This window comes from Lithobates pipiens, unplaced genomic scaffold (assembly GCF_037356315.1).
Source record: "Lithobates pipiens isolate NorthernLeopardFrog02 unplaced genomic scaffold, aLitPip1_a1.2 Scaffold_11, whole genome shotgun sequence".
Taxonomy (NCBI): Eukaryota; Metazoa; Chordata; class Amphibia; order Anura; family Ranidae; genus Lithobates; species Lithobates pipiens.
The window spans coordinates 15,837,685-15,854,416 of record NW_027507696.1 but is presented as its reverse complement, the minus strand read 5'-3'; the positions used below and the strand labels follow the sequence as shown (position 1 = coordinate 15,854,416).

General features: G+C 42.3%; 1 protein-coding gene across 1 annotated transcript in view; it reads left to right on the top strand.

Annotated features, from left to right (window-relative positions):
• SLC7A7 (solute carrier family 7 member 7) overlaps positions 1–16,732 on the top strand; it is a 51,467-nt gene that overhangs the window by 16,467 nt on the left and 18,268 nt on the right. The window contains exons 2-3 of the mRNA XM_077468723.1: positions 3,922–4,465; positions 14,037–14,162. Of these exons, the coding sequence (XP_077324849.1) occupies positions 3,961–4,465; positions 14,037–14,162 (631 nt within the window). The 5' untranslated portion in view covers positions 3,922–3,960. The remainder of the gene's footprint in view (positions 1–3,921; positions 4,466–14,036; positions 14,163–16,732) is intronic.

The window sequence follows — 16,732 nt, the reverse complement described above, 5'->3', positions numbered from 1 at the left end:
CCCCCTCCAGATGCCTTTTCACCTTAAGGGTGACAGTAAAACCACATCTAAACCAACTATTTTTACTGCTCCTGCAATTGCCCGCTAGAGCGGTTCAATTCAGCCGGACGGGGTTGCACACATGCCATGGCCATAATGCTTTGCTTCGCAGCCATGATAAATATAACCCGGGGTGCAGCATTTGATAGGCAGTACCTTCTGTCACACTCACCCATAGAGTTTAATGGGACCAAGCCGCAACTGTGTGTAATGCACCAATTGCTGTGCAGGAGCATGGCATTATAGGGTTAAATGAGGCAGTGAGGAGGCGTTATAACTCCTATAAACTGAGCTTGTCACACCAAACTGAATGACTAGAAAATCAACCCAAACAAGGAAAACCTGTCAAGGAAAATCAACCCAAACAAGGAAACCCTGTCAAGGAAAATCAACCCAAACAAGTAAAACCAAAGAGGCATATAATTCTTAAATGACACAGTGGTTGTTTTCCTGCAAATCCACATTGTGCTAATGGGGGTTTTCAGCCAGACGCTCTTGAGATGAGATTGCCAGTGGCATTAATGGGTAAAATGACGCAACCACATCTCCTTTGATGATGAACAGATGCTTCTGGGTGGTGCCACGCAAGAAAGCAGAAAATCACTTGATCAGTGGTAACTATTCTTTATTACTATCATTACTGTCCTCTCCAAAAAAGCTGCGGTGATCACACCATTGTATGAACATTTTGCAAGATTGCTAGTACATTTTCTAAAATGGAGCATGAGAAGAAGGCAAAAGCTGATGACACACAGGCAACGCCTCCACTTTGTAAAAATCGAGTAAGGGTCACTAAGAGGCTACTTGTTTGTCCATATGGAATCTCTACCCTGTAACAAGGGCAGCGTAATGTCACTCTCATTGCTAGTGTTCGTGTCTGGCTACAGAGGGAGCAATTTTATAGATTAAGTCTACCAATTTCATAACGATCCTGCCACTGGTGATTTCTCTAGCAGCAGAACTGGCTTCTGGCCTCGTACACACGATCAGACTTTCCGACGGGAAATATGTGATTACAGGCTGTTGGTGGAAAATCTGTGTGTATGCTCCATCGGACAATTGTTGTCAGATTTTCCGTGGACAAATGTTGAATGTCAGGTTTTAAAATTTTCCGCAAACAAATGTGTGTTGTCGGATTTTCCAAGCGTGTGTACACAAGTCCGTCGGACACAAGTCCAAAATACAAACACGTATGCTCGGAAGCAAGGATAAACCAGAAGTGGTCGGTCTTGTAAACTAGTGTCCGTAATGGAGAATTAACATTCGTGACGTGGCAAATTATGAAATCTCGAAATGCAGCGCACATTCTCTTCTTCTTTAATGGGATAAATTAAGCTGATTTGCTGGTGATACTGATGGAGTTATTGCAAATAAATTTTCAAAGACTTTTTTTTTGCTAGTGATATCAAGAATAATATTATTATCCTTCTTTTTGTTTTTATTTGGGCAAGTAGTTTTTTTTAAATGTAACTGCCTGCTCCCAAACTGTCATTTGAAGTAAAACACATAGCCAAGTTTTATTCTACACAATTTTTTTTATTGTGCATTAAAAAAAGAAAACAAATAAAATAAGACATTCTATCTGCCAATAGAACTTAACGAAAAATTGCATTCTATGCATCCAAAAATATAGAAAATATACCAAATCAAATCATTATACAACCAAAAAAAATAATGTCAAAGCAATAACTCCAAGGCCAATAATAAATAACACGTTATCTCCTCCAATTCCGCAACATGGCTGGTTGACGAACAAAACTGAAAAGCGCAAAATAAAAAGTGCGATATGAAAAGTGCGAATCAACACTCACCAAACTTCTACTAACACAAAATTAGCAGAAGGAGCCCAAAGGGTGGTGCTAAAGAGCTGAAAAAAAAAGTAGTATGTCACTACGTTCATAGTTGTTGGCCAACAATTGTGTGGCCGTGTTTGGGCCAACATCCTTCGTACAAAATACACGGTTCTGTTGGCCAACAATCTGATCGTGTATATGAATCTTTAGAGTGACACTAAACTCTGGCTTTAGAAAAATTCTATTCAAATATGCAATAATACCTTTTGTGGCTTCCTCCAAATACCTTTCTTTTGCTGCTGTGATCAGACTTCCCGTTAGAGGGTGGCTACATTCTTTCTCCATTGTTCCACTATATGTAAAACGTAGACATCCTTTCTGGCTCATTACCGAGAAGGACCAGGAACTAGGGGGCTAAGTGAATGTGACTGCAGCTAATGTGCACTGCTTGTTCCAAATAAACGTATGAAAAGGAGAGGACGACACAAGGAGGCAGAAAAAAAAAAGATTTCATGAAAATAGATTACAGGGCCATTAAGTAGTGGTTGTGTATGGATTATTTTTGGAGAATAATTATATTGTTTAGTGTTCAGTTTTCACAGCATTGATTCAATTTTTCAGTTATTGGAGTCAAATCAACTTTTGTTTTTAACCATAGTGATAGGGAAATTTAAAGGAGCAGAATGGAAAATTGCTAACCAAAATTCCAACTGTAAGCCCTGGTTCACATTGATGCTACTTTGAAATCGCGTTACTTCACTTGAAGTAGCGTGATTTTAAAGTAGCAAGGTCAGCACGATTTCAGGTGCTACTTGGCTTCATACACAGATGTCTATTCAAGTCGCACCTGAAATTGGCAAAAATAGTACACAAACTACTTTTGCAAATCGGTGTTGGTGCCGAAAGATCGGTGTCGCACCGATTGGAACAGTGCCATTGCCTCCAATAGGCTGCGACTTGTCATGTAATTTGATCTCTCAAATCAGTGCCACCATCCATGTATAGAACTAGAAGATATAATGTAAATGATATAGTGTGTGTTTAGTATCACTGTAAAGTAAAACGTTATTGTACATAAACTGGAAAATTTAACATCTATCCACCAATGAATGCTATTAAAATTCCAAAATTCTTTTACCTAAACCAGCATGTAACTTATCCCCAGAAGTCTAAAATTCTTTTACATAATCCAGCATGTATTTTATCTTAAGTGGCCTTTTAAATAGGCCTCCAATAGGCTACGAATCGCTCCAATGTGAACCTAGGCTAAATGTGGTTTTCATGAGAAAAATAGTAACTATTGTAATACGTCTGGGATTCCATTCAAATAGGCTTGAATTAAATTTTAACAAGCTTTAAAATGAAATTAGTTGACTCAATGATATCAAGAAAGAATGTTCTGACCTTTTTAATTCTCTGCAAACGTTCAAACGAAAATCTGACCTTTATGGCCAGCTTTAGGCCTCATGCACACCGAGAGTTAGATTTTCTCCTCTGAACGCCTTTTACTCCTGGCAGGAACGCTCAAGCGCGACACCACTTGATGTGTGTCGCGCTTGAGCATTCATTCATTCCAATGGCCAGAATAAATTAATATTCTGGCCAATGGCATACATTAATGCCCAAACGCGTGTGCGATATGCAGCTTTAGACTTAAGCAGTTTTTCCTGCCCGGAGTAAAAGGCGTTCAGAGGAGAAAATCAAACTCCCGGTGTGTTTAGTATCACTGTAAAGTAAAAAGTTACTGTACATAAATTGGAAAATGTAACATCTATCTACCAATGAATGCTATTAAAATTCCAAAATTCTTTTACATAAACCAGCATGTAATTTATCCCCAGAAGTCTAAAATTATTTTACATAATCCAGCATGTATTTTATCTTAAGTGGCGTTTTAAATCGAAATGTTTAATTTTCCAGTGGATTGGCTGTGAATACAGTTCAATATACCTGGCTATTTCTGTACCATGCAGTGTGTATTTAGAGTTAATATTGTTTAGCCAGCACTGAAGAGGTAAAATTCCTCTCCTGTTCCAATTTATTGTGCATGGCTGCTCCACTCACCCTGTGACCTCTCGCTTTCTCCTAGCTGGACATGCTGCTGTGCTGCTGACTCTTTCATTCCACCATGGGTATCTCCGGTAAATACATACCTGCCTCCACAGAGGAGCCAGCTCCCAATGGCAAAAATGAATCTCCACTGGACACTAACTCTCAGGAATCCATGAAACTCAAGAAGGAAATTTCCCTGCTGAATGGGGTTTGTCTAATTGTGGGCAACATGATCGGCTCTGGGATCTTTGTGTCACCCAAGGGTGTCCTTATATATAGTGCTTCTTATGGCCTTTCATTAGTCATCTGGGCGGTTGGAGGAGTTTTTTCAATATTCGGTGCTTTATGTTATGCTGAACTAGGTACAACCATTACCAAATCAGGAGCAAGCTATGCCTATATTCTGGAGGCCTTTGGTGGCTTCATAGCCTTCATCAGACTGTGGACATCCCTTCTTATTATTGAGCCTACTAGTCAAGCTGTCATTGCCATCACCTTTTCCAACTACATGGTGCAGCCCATCTTCCCATCCTGTGAAGCGCCGTACTCTGCTAATAGGCTCCTCGCAGCAGTGTGTATTGGTAAGCTTGGTAGATAAGCAAACAAAACATGATCATTTAGATTGGTTTAACCAAAATTTTTACTTTGACTTCTGTCAAAATTTACTTTTTAGTGTTACTTATTTTGTAACAAAAAGGTAATCTGGTAATCCCTTGTCCCTCCCTTGGTGTATAAATCAGTCTTGTGGTGTCTATTTATAAATGTCCTCACACAACTTTCACCCAAGATTTATATATGTATCCAATGGGATCCAAGTGGAACATGTGTGAAGTTGGGTAAATCATTTATAACAGAAATATGCAATTAGCGGACCTCCAGCTGTTGCAAAACTACTCTACCTACCTCTACCTCTGCCTCTGGGTATCATTCTTGTGGCTGTCATTGAGTCTTGCTATGCTTCATGGGACTTGTTGTTCTGCAACAGCTGGAGGTCCGCTAATTGCATATCCCTGATTTATAATATATAAAAAAATAATAATGTAATTTGATTTGCTAGTAAATTATTAGGGATCACAGCCATTTAAAGTGGAACTTCATTCTCCCAATCAACATTGATTATTTTAATCCTCATGCTGCTAGCATTAATAAATAGATAGTTAAGTATATCATATTTACTTGTTTTAAACTTTTTTTCTTTTTTGTTTACTGCCTAGGCAGATTATGTAATACATCCCGGGAGTCTTCAGGCAGGGAGGAGAGGAGGAGGGGTTTTCTTAGCTAAGCACACTCTACTGCATGCATGATTTAGCTAAGGGCAAATGGATTCAAGGAAGTAAATTCTACATGAATCATCTGCCCTTACTCAAGATGGCCACAGCCAGAAATGCTAGAAAGTTGTTTTTCAAAGTGATTTCTCGACAAAGTAAAGCATGGAGACATGGATGGATGGGGGGAGTTTGCTTTGAATTTTAAAAATGAAGTAAATAGTGTTTTCAGTTTGTGTACTCAGCTGCAGTGAACATCCGCTTTAAATATTGATCACCGGAGATGTGGCACTAAGGCTAGAAATGTAAAAAGCTTATTACAGACAGTCTGTCCCCATGATCTCCATTAAAAAAAAAACAGTTTTGGGCTGAGGCCTTTAAATAAGAACATGTTTTCTGGTACACAGAATATGTATTCATTTTATCACAATGGGGTATCTTTATACTGTAATAAAGTTCTTTTTTTGTTTTTGTTTTTTGCATCAACTACTATGCATTAGTTTTAGTAGAATTATTTCTATTTCTCTTCTAAAATTTGATTCACAGTCAACAACAGAATAAAGCTGTTCAGTAGCTAAAACAGTACAAATGTTAGAATGTCAATGGCTAGGAACCTGTGAAGACAGAAATATGGGAGCTGACTTTGCAATTAAAGGTGCAAGCTCTGTTGTCCTTATAGTGGCTTTACTACCTAGTGAGGCATGTCAGATTTTACTCTTTATTCTAGATCAGCAACCCACTAGATTGATCTTTCTCAACCACGATCCATTGGGAGGTCCCTTAAGCAGAGAATAATTTCTGCCTCCCAGTTAAGTAACCACTGACACCACTGATCTTTTTAGTTATTTTTATTTCCAATGACCACAAATGTAAGGGGCATTTTTCCCCAATGACTATCATGCTAATGTACCATGAGCTGTAGATCTAGTTTTTTCTTTTTTTAACAGAGGTTCTCTGAGTTCAAAACGTTTTTTCAAGGCTGAGAAAGTCTGCACTAGATCTGCACTGCCAGAAACAGCATGACGTCCTAAAGCCTGTAATTGTACAAACAACTAGGCAGTTTAAAATTTCTTATACTAACCGGTTTTATTTATCAACCCAACTGACACTAATGTTTTATTATTATTATTATTATACAGTATTTAAATAGTGCCAACAGTTTGCACAGCGCTTTCCATCATAGAGGGAGAGTTACAATACAATTCAATACAATACAAGAGGGTAAAGAGGGCCCTGCTCCTGAGAGCTTACAATCTAATAGGGAGCTGCAAGTGGAACAAAAGGTAATAATTGTGAGGGATGATAGGAGAAATAAAAGATTCAGTTGTTAGCTGAAGGTCGGTTAGGCTTTCCTGAAGAGATGAGTTTTCAGGGATTGTCTAAAAGTGGACAGAGTAGGAGATAGCCAGATAGAATGGGGTAGGGAGTTCCAGAGGTTAGGACAGGCTGTGGAAGACTCCTGGAAACGAGCATGGAAGGAGGAGACAAGAGAGCTAGACAGAGTAGGAGGTCTTGGGAGGCGTGAAGAGGATGGTTTGGGTGATATATTGAGACAAGATTGGTGATGTAGCTCGGGACAAATTTGTAAATGGTTTTGTAAGTTGTTAGTATTTTGAATTTTATTCATTAGGCAATCGGAAGCCAAATGAAAAATTGGCAGAGAAGGGTAGCTGACACCGAGCAGTTGGAAAAGTGGATGAGTCTGGCAGCAGCATTCATGATGGACTGAGGGGGCAAAGCCTGTGTAGAGGTAGACCTATGGGGAGGGAGTTGCAATAGTCAAGGCGCAGATAACAAGGGAGTGAATAAATAGCTTGATTTATGCAAATGTAAAGAAATGAAAACCCCAGCTCAAGATATAAGATTTACTGGTAATGGCTAAGTTGGGATCACATGGGAACACTTAAAGTGGTTCTAAACCTTCTTTTTAAAAAAAAGAAAGTAATTCTCACCTGCTATGTGCAATGGTTTTGCAAAGCGCTGGCTCGAACATCCACTTCTAGGGTCGTCTGCCAGCGCTCTTGGCTCCTCTTCTTCGGCAAATGCCCCCATAGCAGGCTGTTTCCTATAGGGGCACTCCTGTGGGCTCAATTCTTAGCCGCACTGCCTGCATCCATAGACATAGACAGCGCGGCATGGCTGCCCTTGCTCCCTCGTCACAGGATTTGATTGACAGCAGCAGGAACCAATGGCTCCCGCTGTTACCTTTCTGTCCTCTGAGGTGGGAGAGAGTGGAGAGAGCTGCGCTGCTCTTGGGCACATCACTTAATCAAGATCGGGCTTAGGTAAGGTTGGGGGGGAACCTGGTCACAGAAGATTTTTTTACCTAAAGGGGTTGTAAAGTCTCATGGATTTTCACCTTAATGCATGTGCTTCAGCTGCCCCCCTAGACCCCCCCCCCCCTTTTTCTTACCTGAAACCGATTGTTCCAGCGATGAGCATGAGCCCAGCAACCCCAGATGCTGTCTCTGGTCATCTTTGGATAGATTGATAGCAGCAGAAGCCACTGGCTCCCGCTGCTGTCAATCAAATTCAGTGACATGGGAACCGGGGACGGGGCGAGTCCTGCTGTCTGTGTCAATGAACGCAGCAGCGGGACTCAGGAGCGCGCCTGCATGGGTGCCCCCACAGAAAGTGGATCTTCATGGGGGCACCCGATGAAGAGGAGGATCCAGGAGCACCGTCGGGGTATCCCAGAAAAGGGGGATTTGGGCTGCTCTGCTCAAAACCCTTGCACAGAGCAGGTAAGTATGACATGTTTGTTATTTTAAAACAAACAAAAAATCAAACCTTTACAGTCACTTTAATGCAGAGAATACATTAAAGTAAAAAAAAATAAAGTGGTAGTAAACTGCACCATTTTTTTTTTTTAAACCCTGCAAGGTAAAGCCATAATGTGCGCATCGCATACTAGCACATTATGAAATACTTACCTTAGAACGAACCCCTTCAGTGCTACACTGTCACTGCCGACAGATGCTTTCATCTCCACCGGTCTTCCTTCCCGGTTCGTGTCCTTCGCCATCGGATTGGCCACACCATGATGATGTCACTCCAGTGCGTGCGCACGAGAGTCACAGACCGCGGCACGGGGCTCTGAAGGGATAGCATGTGTATATCGTCCCTTCAGAGCGCATGAGCCGGTGCCATCACCAGCTGCATGCAGTGTGAATATCTCCTACACTGTGCAGGTTTAGGAGATATTCGCTGTACCTACAGGTACAATTAATTTACCTGTAGGTACAAGTGCAAAAAAGGGTTTACCTGTACTCTAAGCCCCCTGTACACACGGTCGGACATTCCAACAACAAAGTCTGTTGATTTTTTCCGACGGATTTTGTCCGAAACTGGTGTTGCATACACACGGTCCGACAAAGTTGTCGGAAAATCGCTCGGAACATGATGAACGTGATGAACTATTAGCCAATGGCTTTGCTCTCGTACTTTGATCTGAGCATGCGTGGCACTTTGTCCGATCGTAATTCTCTACAAACAATCGGAAAAAGTTCGATCGCATTTTGTTGTTGGAAAATTTGAGATCCTGCCCTCAAATTTTTTCCGTCGGAATTACCAACGGAAAAAGTCCGATAGAGCCCACACACGATCGGATTTTCCGACAATATAATCCGATCGGACCTTTTCCGTCGGAATTTCCGACAGTGTGTACAGGGCATAAGCCTCTAGGGATCTCCAAACTATGGCCCTCCAGCTGTTGCGGAATTACACATCCCATGAGGCATTGTAAAACTCTAGAGCCCCTTTCACACATGCGGACATTATGTCCGTATTTCATCCATCCGTTTGCGGATGAAATACAGACATACATGCATTCCTATGGAATAGCGGGTGTCTGCGGATATCCGCAGACACCCGCTATCGTCCGCCTCCACTATTGTCCGATTCTGCAGACGGAGGAAAATCCTATTTTTCTATCCGTCTGCAGAGCGGATCGGATGAACACGGACAGACGGTCCATGCTCATCCGATCCCCATAGAGGAGAGCGGAGAGCTGACAGGGCGGTCCCTGCACAGTGTTCCGGGACCGCCCTGTCCGCCGCCGGCTCAGTGGGGACAACGGAGCGATCCCCGCTGAGCAAGCGGATCATCACGGGGCGGATCATTACTGATCCGTCCCGCGTTAAAGGGGCCTAACTTTTACAGACATGACTAGGCATGATGGGAATTGTAAATCCTAAACACCTGGAGGGAAGTAGTTTGGAGACCCCTACACCACTTTAAAACACTGGTGCCAAACTTTTCATTTGGTGATTTAACCCACCACCACCAGCATCCACAGAAAGCTACAGTATCACATTTTTTTTTGTCATTTTACATAGTATTTAATGCATTAGGGCAATTTGGCACCTAATTAAACTCAAAATATTAAGAACGTTTTTATACTAAAACAACGACCTTCTAGCTATATTCTACTTTCAATGCATTCTGTATTTCAGTTGTATATATTTTGTAAAATGCTAAGAGCCATTTAGTGTATATAAAAACTTCTATGTGGGTTTGATTTAAGTAACTAATTGCTAACTTTATGGAGCAGAGTAGATCTTTCCACATTTCATCTTATTGCCAGAGCACACAGCTTACAAAGCACATTGAGTGCATCCAAATCTGGCTAGACCATTGTATTTGTCAGATTGGCAGAGTGCGTCATGCTCACCGCAGGTCATGTGTTTGATCATGTGAGTGAGCCCCAGAGAAGTGAAACTCTATGTGCACACGGTTGTGGTGGTTTCATGCAAGGAAATAGTGATTCTTTCTTTATTGCTCTCATAGTGTTTTACTTGTACAGCTATTCCTGTTCTATTTAGTATTCTTCCCTTACTTCTGTTTTCCTGTCTGTCTCATGTTCTTCCCTTATTATTGTCTTTTGAAACTCTGTGTTCCCCGGATTGTTACGGACAGGATGTAGGTGGAAAGTCGTGCACAAGGAAGTGCTAAAGGAGCTTCTGCTGACAGCAGCAGCACAGTCCCGTGACCATTGCGTACAATACATCCCCCAGGCAGTGCTGTCACGTATCTATTATTTTAGAAGCTGAAGAGTAAGGCTCCAGGCACAATGGGCTTAAAAAAACATCTGTTCTCTTGGGAGTAAAAAACGCTCATATAAAGCATTTTTTTGTACAAAGTCTAGACGAGTTTAGGAGAGTTGCAATTTTTTCTCCTAGTAAGTTCCATTAAGAAACGCGAACCAAAAGGTTTTTGTTCCCTGCCTCTAAACATTGAGCTCAAAATATGCCTCTAATCATCCCAACATGCATGGACACATAGGCTACTTTCACACTGGAGCGGGCGGGTGCTGGCAGTAAAACGGGGCTATTTTTAGCACCGCTTTACCGTAGTTTTAGTGGCGCTATTCAGCCACTAGCGGGGTGGTTTTAACCCCCGCTAGCAGCCGAAAAAGGGTTAAAACCACCCGCAAAGTGCTGCTGCAGGGGCGCTTTGCCAGCGGGTTTGCGGTGCTGCCCCATTGTTTTCAATGGGAAGGGGCGCTTTAGGAGCAGTGAATACACCGCTCATATAGTGCTGCAAAGATGTGGCTTGCAGGACTTTTTTGACCATCCTGCAAGCGCACCGCTCTAGTGTGAAAGCCCTCAGGCTTTCATAGTGGAGTGAATTGAGCGGCTCTTTCAGGGCGCTTTGCAGTCGCAATTTTTTTAGCACTATATCGCCTGCAAAGCGCCTCAGTGTGAAAGTAGCCTTAGGATAACATTGAGCTGCTTCTACAGGCAAAACAAAAAGCTCCTGTAGAAGCAGCCTAATGCCGTGTACACCTGATCACCACTGTAAGCCCTTGTACACACGGTCGGAGAATCCGTCGGAATGTGTCCTATCGGACCGTTTTGTCAGATAAACCGACTGTGTGTGATATGCATCGAACTGTTTCCGTCGGAATATCCGTCGGACCAAATTTTCCAACTTGCTGGAAATATTTTCCGACAAACTGGTCCGATCGGACATACTCCGATCATGTGTAGAGAATTCCGATCGGACCAAGTGCCACGCATGCTCAGATCAAATTCCTACATCAAAGCTATTGGCTACTAGCCTGAACGTAGTCCCGTCGTAACAAAATTACGTCAGCACGTTCTGAACGATCGGATTTTCTGACAACTTTGTCCGACCGTGTGTATGCAACAGTTTCGGACATTTGGTTGTCAGAATCTCTGACCGTGTGTACAAGGGCTAAGAGGCCAATTTTTTCCCACTGATCACTAGTGTACTATTCATTTTTTCCCACTGATCACTAGTGTAATATGCATTTTTTCCCACTGATTACTAGTGTAATATTCATTTTTCCCACTGATCACTAGTGTACTATTCATTTTTTCCCACTGATCACTAGTGTAATATGCATTTTTTCCCACTGATCACTAGTGTAATATTCATTTTTCCCACTGATCACTAGTGTAATATGCATTTTTTCCCACTGATCACTAGTGTAATATTCATTTTTCCCACTGATCACTAGTGTAATATGCATTTTTTCCCACTGATCACTAGTGTAATATTCATTTTTTTCCCACTGATCACTAGTGTACTATTCATTTTTTCCCACTGATCACTAGTGTAATATGCATTTTTTTCCCACTGATCACTAGTGTAATATGCATTTTTTCCCACTGATCACTAGTGTAATATGCATTTTTTTCCCACTGATCACTAGTGTAATATGCATTTTTTTCCCACTGATCACTAGTGTAATATGCATTTTTTTCCCCACTGACCTATGCCAATGAACTGGTTTTAGCAGGGGTTCCCAGAAACCTGAAACATATTTTATGGGTTCCTCTGAAGCAAAAAGGTTGAAAACGGCTGGGTTATATTATTATTAGTATTATACAGAATTTATATAGTACCAACAGTTATAGTTTTATTTGCCATATATTATAAATGAAGAATTCAAAGCCAAAAATGTTTTTTTTTTTTTTTTTTGGTTGTGTAGTTAAAGCAGACCTTTCAGTAAACTATAATGTCTGTACCTCCTCCCCCTGTAAAAGGCTCTAGTTCAACGTATGCAAAAAGGTACCTTGTAGAGAAAAAGTTAGATTTTTACTTAACTTTACGTAGGAGTAAGCTAAGTATAAATCGAATGTTTTCATTTACAGGTACATTTTGCTAATTCATTTGACAGGGGGAGGGGGCACCGGACATTATAAGTGGACCTTGCATAGGGGTTAGAGCCCCTGTCAGATTTTTTGGTCTACATCCTTGCTGGGTAGATTTAAGTTGTTTAGTTGTCCTAGTTACCGGCACTAACTGGACACAAAATGATGGGAAACCCAAAATGTAACCGCTGTAACTAAACAATAATAGGGAGGGCGGATCCTCCAATGGGGTACCTGTTCCAGTGACCCCTGTCTATAAGAGAATTTTGCCCTCACATTAAAAAACAAGTAGCTGTGGCTGTTTGCTGACCTATCAGAAGCGATCCCCAGACATCTTCGAACACTTCTATTTTTCATCTTTCTAGCAGCTAAAATAACCATAGCACAAGCGTGGAAATCACCCGCGATTTATGTCACATTGGTGAAACATAAAATATCCTAGATTAGGATCAATGAAAAAAAAAGTATTTGCAGAGATAAACAAGCTAGGTTTGAGAGAGTGTGGAGCCCCTGGATTGAATATCTCCAAGCTCCCTAGACACTGGGCCACCTTGCAAGGGGAGCCCCGTGCTAAGGGGACCTACTCTACTCTGATCTTCTCCTAATTTTCTCTTTTCTTTCCCCCTTTTTTTTATTTCTTGCTTCTCTGTTTTTGGTTCTGACTCTATTATTTTCTCGGGATCAAGACCCCTTGGGTTGAGGTATCAGGATCCATTCTAGAAGCTAATGTTATAGTTCACCATGTTCTGGAAATATGTGTGACTGACAACTTGCTGTAATGTCACTTGATTATTATCCCTATTTTTTTATTTTTTTGGATGCCTAGTGGTTGATACCTATGGGCTTATAGCCTTATGCTGCGTACACACGATTGGAATTCTCGTCGGAAAAAGCTCTGATGGTTTTCCCGACGGAATTCCGACGGAATTCGGCTCAAGCTGTCTTGCCTACACACATTAAATTCCGATCGGTGACTTACAACACGTACGATGGGACTAGAAAAAGGAAGTTCTATAGCCAGTAGCCAATAGCTTCTGTCTCGTAGTTGAATCTGAGCATGCAAAATTTTTGGCGTGTCGGAATTGCATACACACGATGGGAATTACCGATAGAAAGTTTTTCCGTCGTGAAAATTGTGAACATGCTATAAATTTTTGGCTGGCGGAAATTCGGACAGCTAAATTCCGATGGAGCATACACACGGTCGCATTTTCCGATGAAAAGCTCTCATTGGTCTTTTTCTGGCCGGAATTCCGATCGTGTGTACGCGGCATAAGAGAAATGGTCTTGCTAACAAGTAGACCCGGATTGCTAGGCCTGAAACTCTTGTAGTAGCTACTTTGTACAGCCGGTCAGGGCCTCTGATTACTTTTTTAAATGCATCCTTGTTTTGATGATTACCTGATTATGTTCAAGTATAAGTTTTTGTATTGTGCTTAAAATTGTAATAACAATTATTGAAAAGGAAAAACATGGGGCTGTAGTCTGTCTCTACTCTATCAAAAACTGAAATAAAATTGTCTTTAGATAGACGTCAAGTATTTTTTATTATGTGTTATTAACATATAATATGGTAGAATTACAATAATATTATGAGATTCTTAGATGATATAATATCAGTGCAGGAATGATAATGTAATACTAATTATGTTAAAAATCTGGATTGCTTTTTTATACCTTATTCTTTATTGTGTAAGACTTATAAAAATTGATTATGTGCTCTGTTGCGGTCTTCTACAGTCATTTTTTTTTATTGTACCTTCTAGTACTTCTCACCTTTGTGAACTGTGCCTATGTAAAATGGGGCACCCGTGTACAAGACGTTTTCACTTATGCCAAAGTCTTGGCTCTGATTGCAGTCATCATCGCAGGAATTGTAAAGCTCGCTCAAGGTGAGATACTGGAGGAAACAGAGGACAAGTTATTGCAGAAAACAAACTATGCTATGTGTGGGAGGAATACCATGCTTGGGAAATTCACATTTTATAAAATGTTATTCAAGAATCAAGAGCAGCCAAAATGTACTTTATTTTGATAATATAAAGCATAGTTTTTCCAATCAGGAACCCTGTTGATGCTTCATTGTGGACCACAGGGGTGTTCTTTTCACAACTCCACTATTTTGCGTAAAGTAAGCCTTTCCTAAATGTAACATGGGTTTGGTTTCAGGCTGAAGGAAAGTGGCTTTAACTTATTTTTGCAAACTTTAAAAATAGGTCTACCAAGGTCTGCATTAATTTAAGTGTGTACTGTGGTGATTCAGATTAACCACTTGCCGCCCGCCCTATAACAAATAGACGGTGGCAAAGTGGTTGCATAATCCTGACCGGACGTCATATGACGTGATCAGGATTATGAGCCGCTGCGCGCCCCCGGGGGTGCGCATCGCGGCGATCGTTGTTGCGGGGTGTCAGTCTGACACCCGGTGTCTTGTCTAATAACGTCCTCCATCGGATAGTGTCCGCTGTGTACTGCGCATGCGCAGTACACAGCAACACAGATTCCGAAAATTGCCGAGGATGAACGGCGCCTGCGCCGTGAGTCCAGGTTCTATCCCCACTATCCAAGTGGACATAGAGTAGGAATAAAAAAGAGCCGAGCGCAGCAAGGCCGAGCCCGAAGCGTGGCGAGCGAAGCTCGCCCGCGAGGGGCCCTTTAATACTCACAATCCTATGTCCGCTTGGATGGTGGGGCTACCACCTCCACTCACGGCGCAGGCGCCGTTCAGCTTCGGAAATTTTCCGAAGCTTCGTCTACTCCGTACTGCGCATGCGCAGTATGGGGCGGACGCTATATGATGGCCGGACACTATACGGCAGAACACCGGCAACTACGATCTCGGTAAAGAGTCTCCGACGGAGACTCTTTACCACGTGATCAGCCGTGTTCAATCACGGCTGATCACAGTGTAAATAGGAAAAGCCGGTGATCGGCTTTTCCTCACTCGCGTCTGTCAGACGCGAGTAGAGGAGAGCCGATCGGCTGCTCCTCTGACAGGGGGGGTCTGTGCTGATCGATTATCAGCACAGCCCCCCCGAGGATGCCCACACTGGACCACCAGGGACACCACCAGACCACCAGGGATGCCCAGGACAAGGTATGCCACCCTAGACCACCAGGGATTCCAGTCAGTGCCACAATGGATGCCAATCAGTGCCCATAATGGATGCCAATCAGTGCCCACAATGGGCATCACTGATTGGCATGCATTATTGATTGGCACTGATTGGCATCCATTAGTACAATATATTAGAATACAATGCCGCCTATCAGTTCCCATCTGTGCCGCCTATCAGTGCCCATCCATGCCACCTATCAGTGCCCATCCATGCCCACCTGTGCCGCCTACCCATGCCCACCTGTGCCGACTAACCCATGCCACCTATCCATGCCCATCCATGCCAATCCGTGCCAGCTATCAGTGCCAATTTGTGCCACCTATCAGTGCCCATCCGTGTCGCCCCTCAGTGCCACCCATCAGTGCCGCCTATCAGTGCCACATATCGGTGTCCATCAATGCCACCTCATCAGTGCCACTTCATTGGTGCCACCTCATCGGTGCCCATCAGTGCCGCCTTATCATTGCCCATCAGTGTAACCCCATCAGTGCCCATCAGTGAAGGAGAAAACTTACTTATTTGCAAAGTTTTGAAACTGAAACAAAAAAAAACATTTTTTTTTCAAAATTTTCGGTATTTTTTTATTTGTTTAGCAAAAAATAAAATCCGCAGAGGTGATCATATACCACCAAAAGAAAGCTCTATTTGTGGGAAAAAAATGATAAAAATTTCATTTGGGTACAGTGTTGTATGACCGCACAATTGTCATTCAAAATGCGACAGCGCTGAAAGCTCAAAATTGGTCTGGGCAGGAAGGTGTTTAAGTGCCTGGTATTGAAGTGGTTAAAGTAGCAGGTTCACTTAGTCTACCACCTCTACTACTATTATTTTCCACAATTTCCTCTAAATTGTAAAGGGGAACCTTGACTCTTTCACCTTGTTTATGATTAAGCAGGTTGCTAAGTGGCCAACTGTAATGTTTTAGTTAGTGGCGGCTGGTGTTTTTCTTTTCTTTTTGGTGGGGTGGCAGACAACATCCCCCTGGTTGGGCGGTCATCAAGCATGGCACCTACCCCATCTAGGTTTGTGTATGGGTTGCGGGCTCCTACGGCTGGTGGGCAGCAGCTTTCTATGTCCTCTCCTGCATCACGATGGCTTCCACTGTGCGTCTCCTCCTCTTAGGTGTCCAATAGAATCGCCTGTCCTTTCAGCCAATCAGATGACGGATCTCAAGACCCGCTTCCTGATTGGCCGGGAGGAAGATCAGTGTTGCGATAGGGAATATTCATTCACTACTGTCACACAACTGGGTGGACTTGGAGCGCAGTGTTCTGCACCGCCCGAGCCCAGCCTTTTTTGAAGCCTATTAGAGCCTCTGGCTTTAATCACGTGCTTAAAAAAAA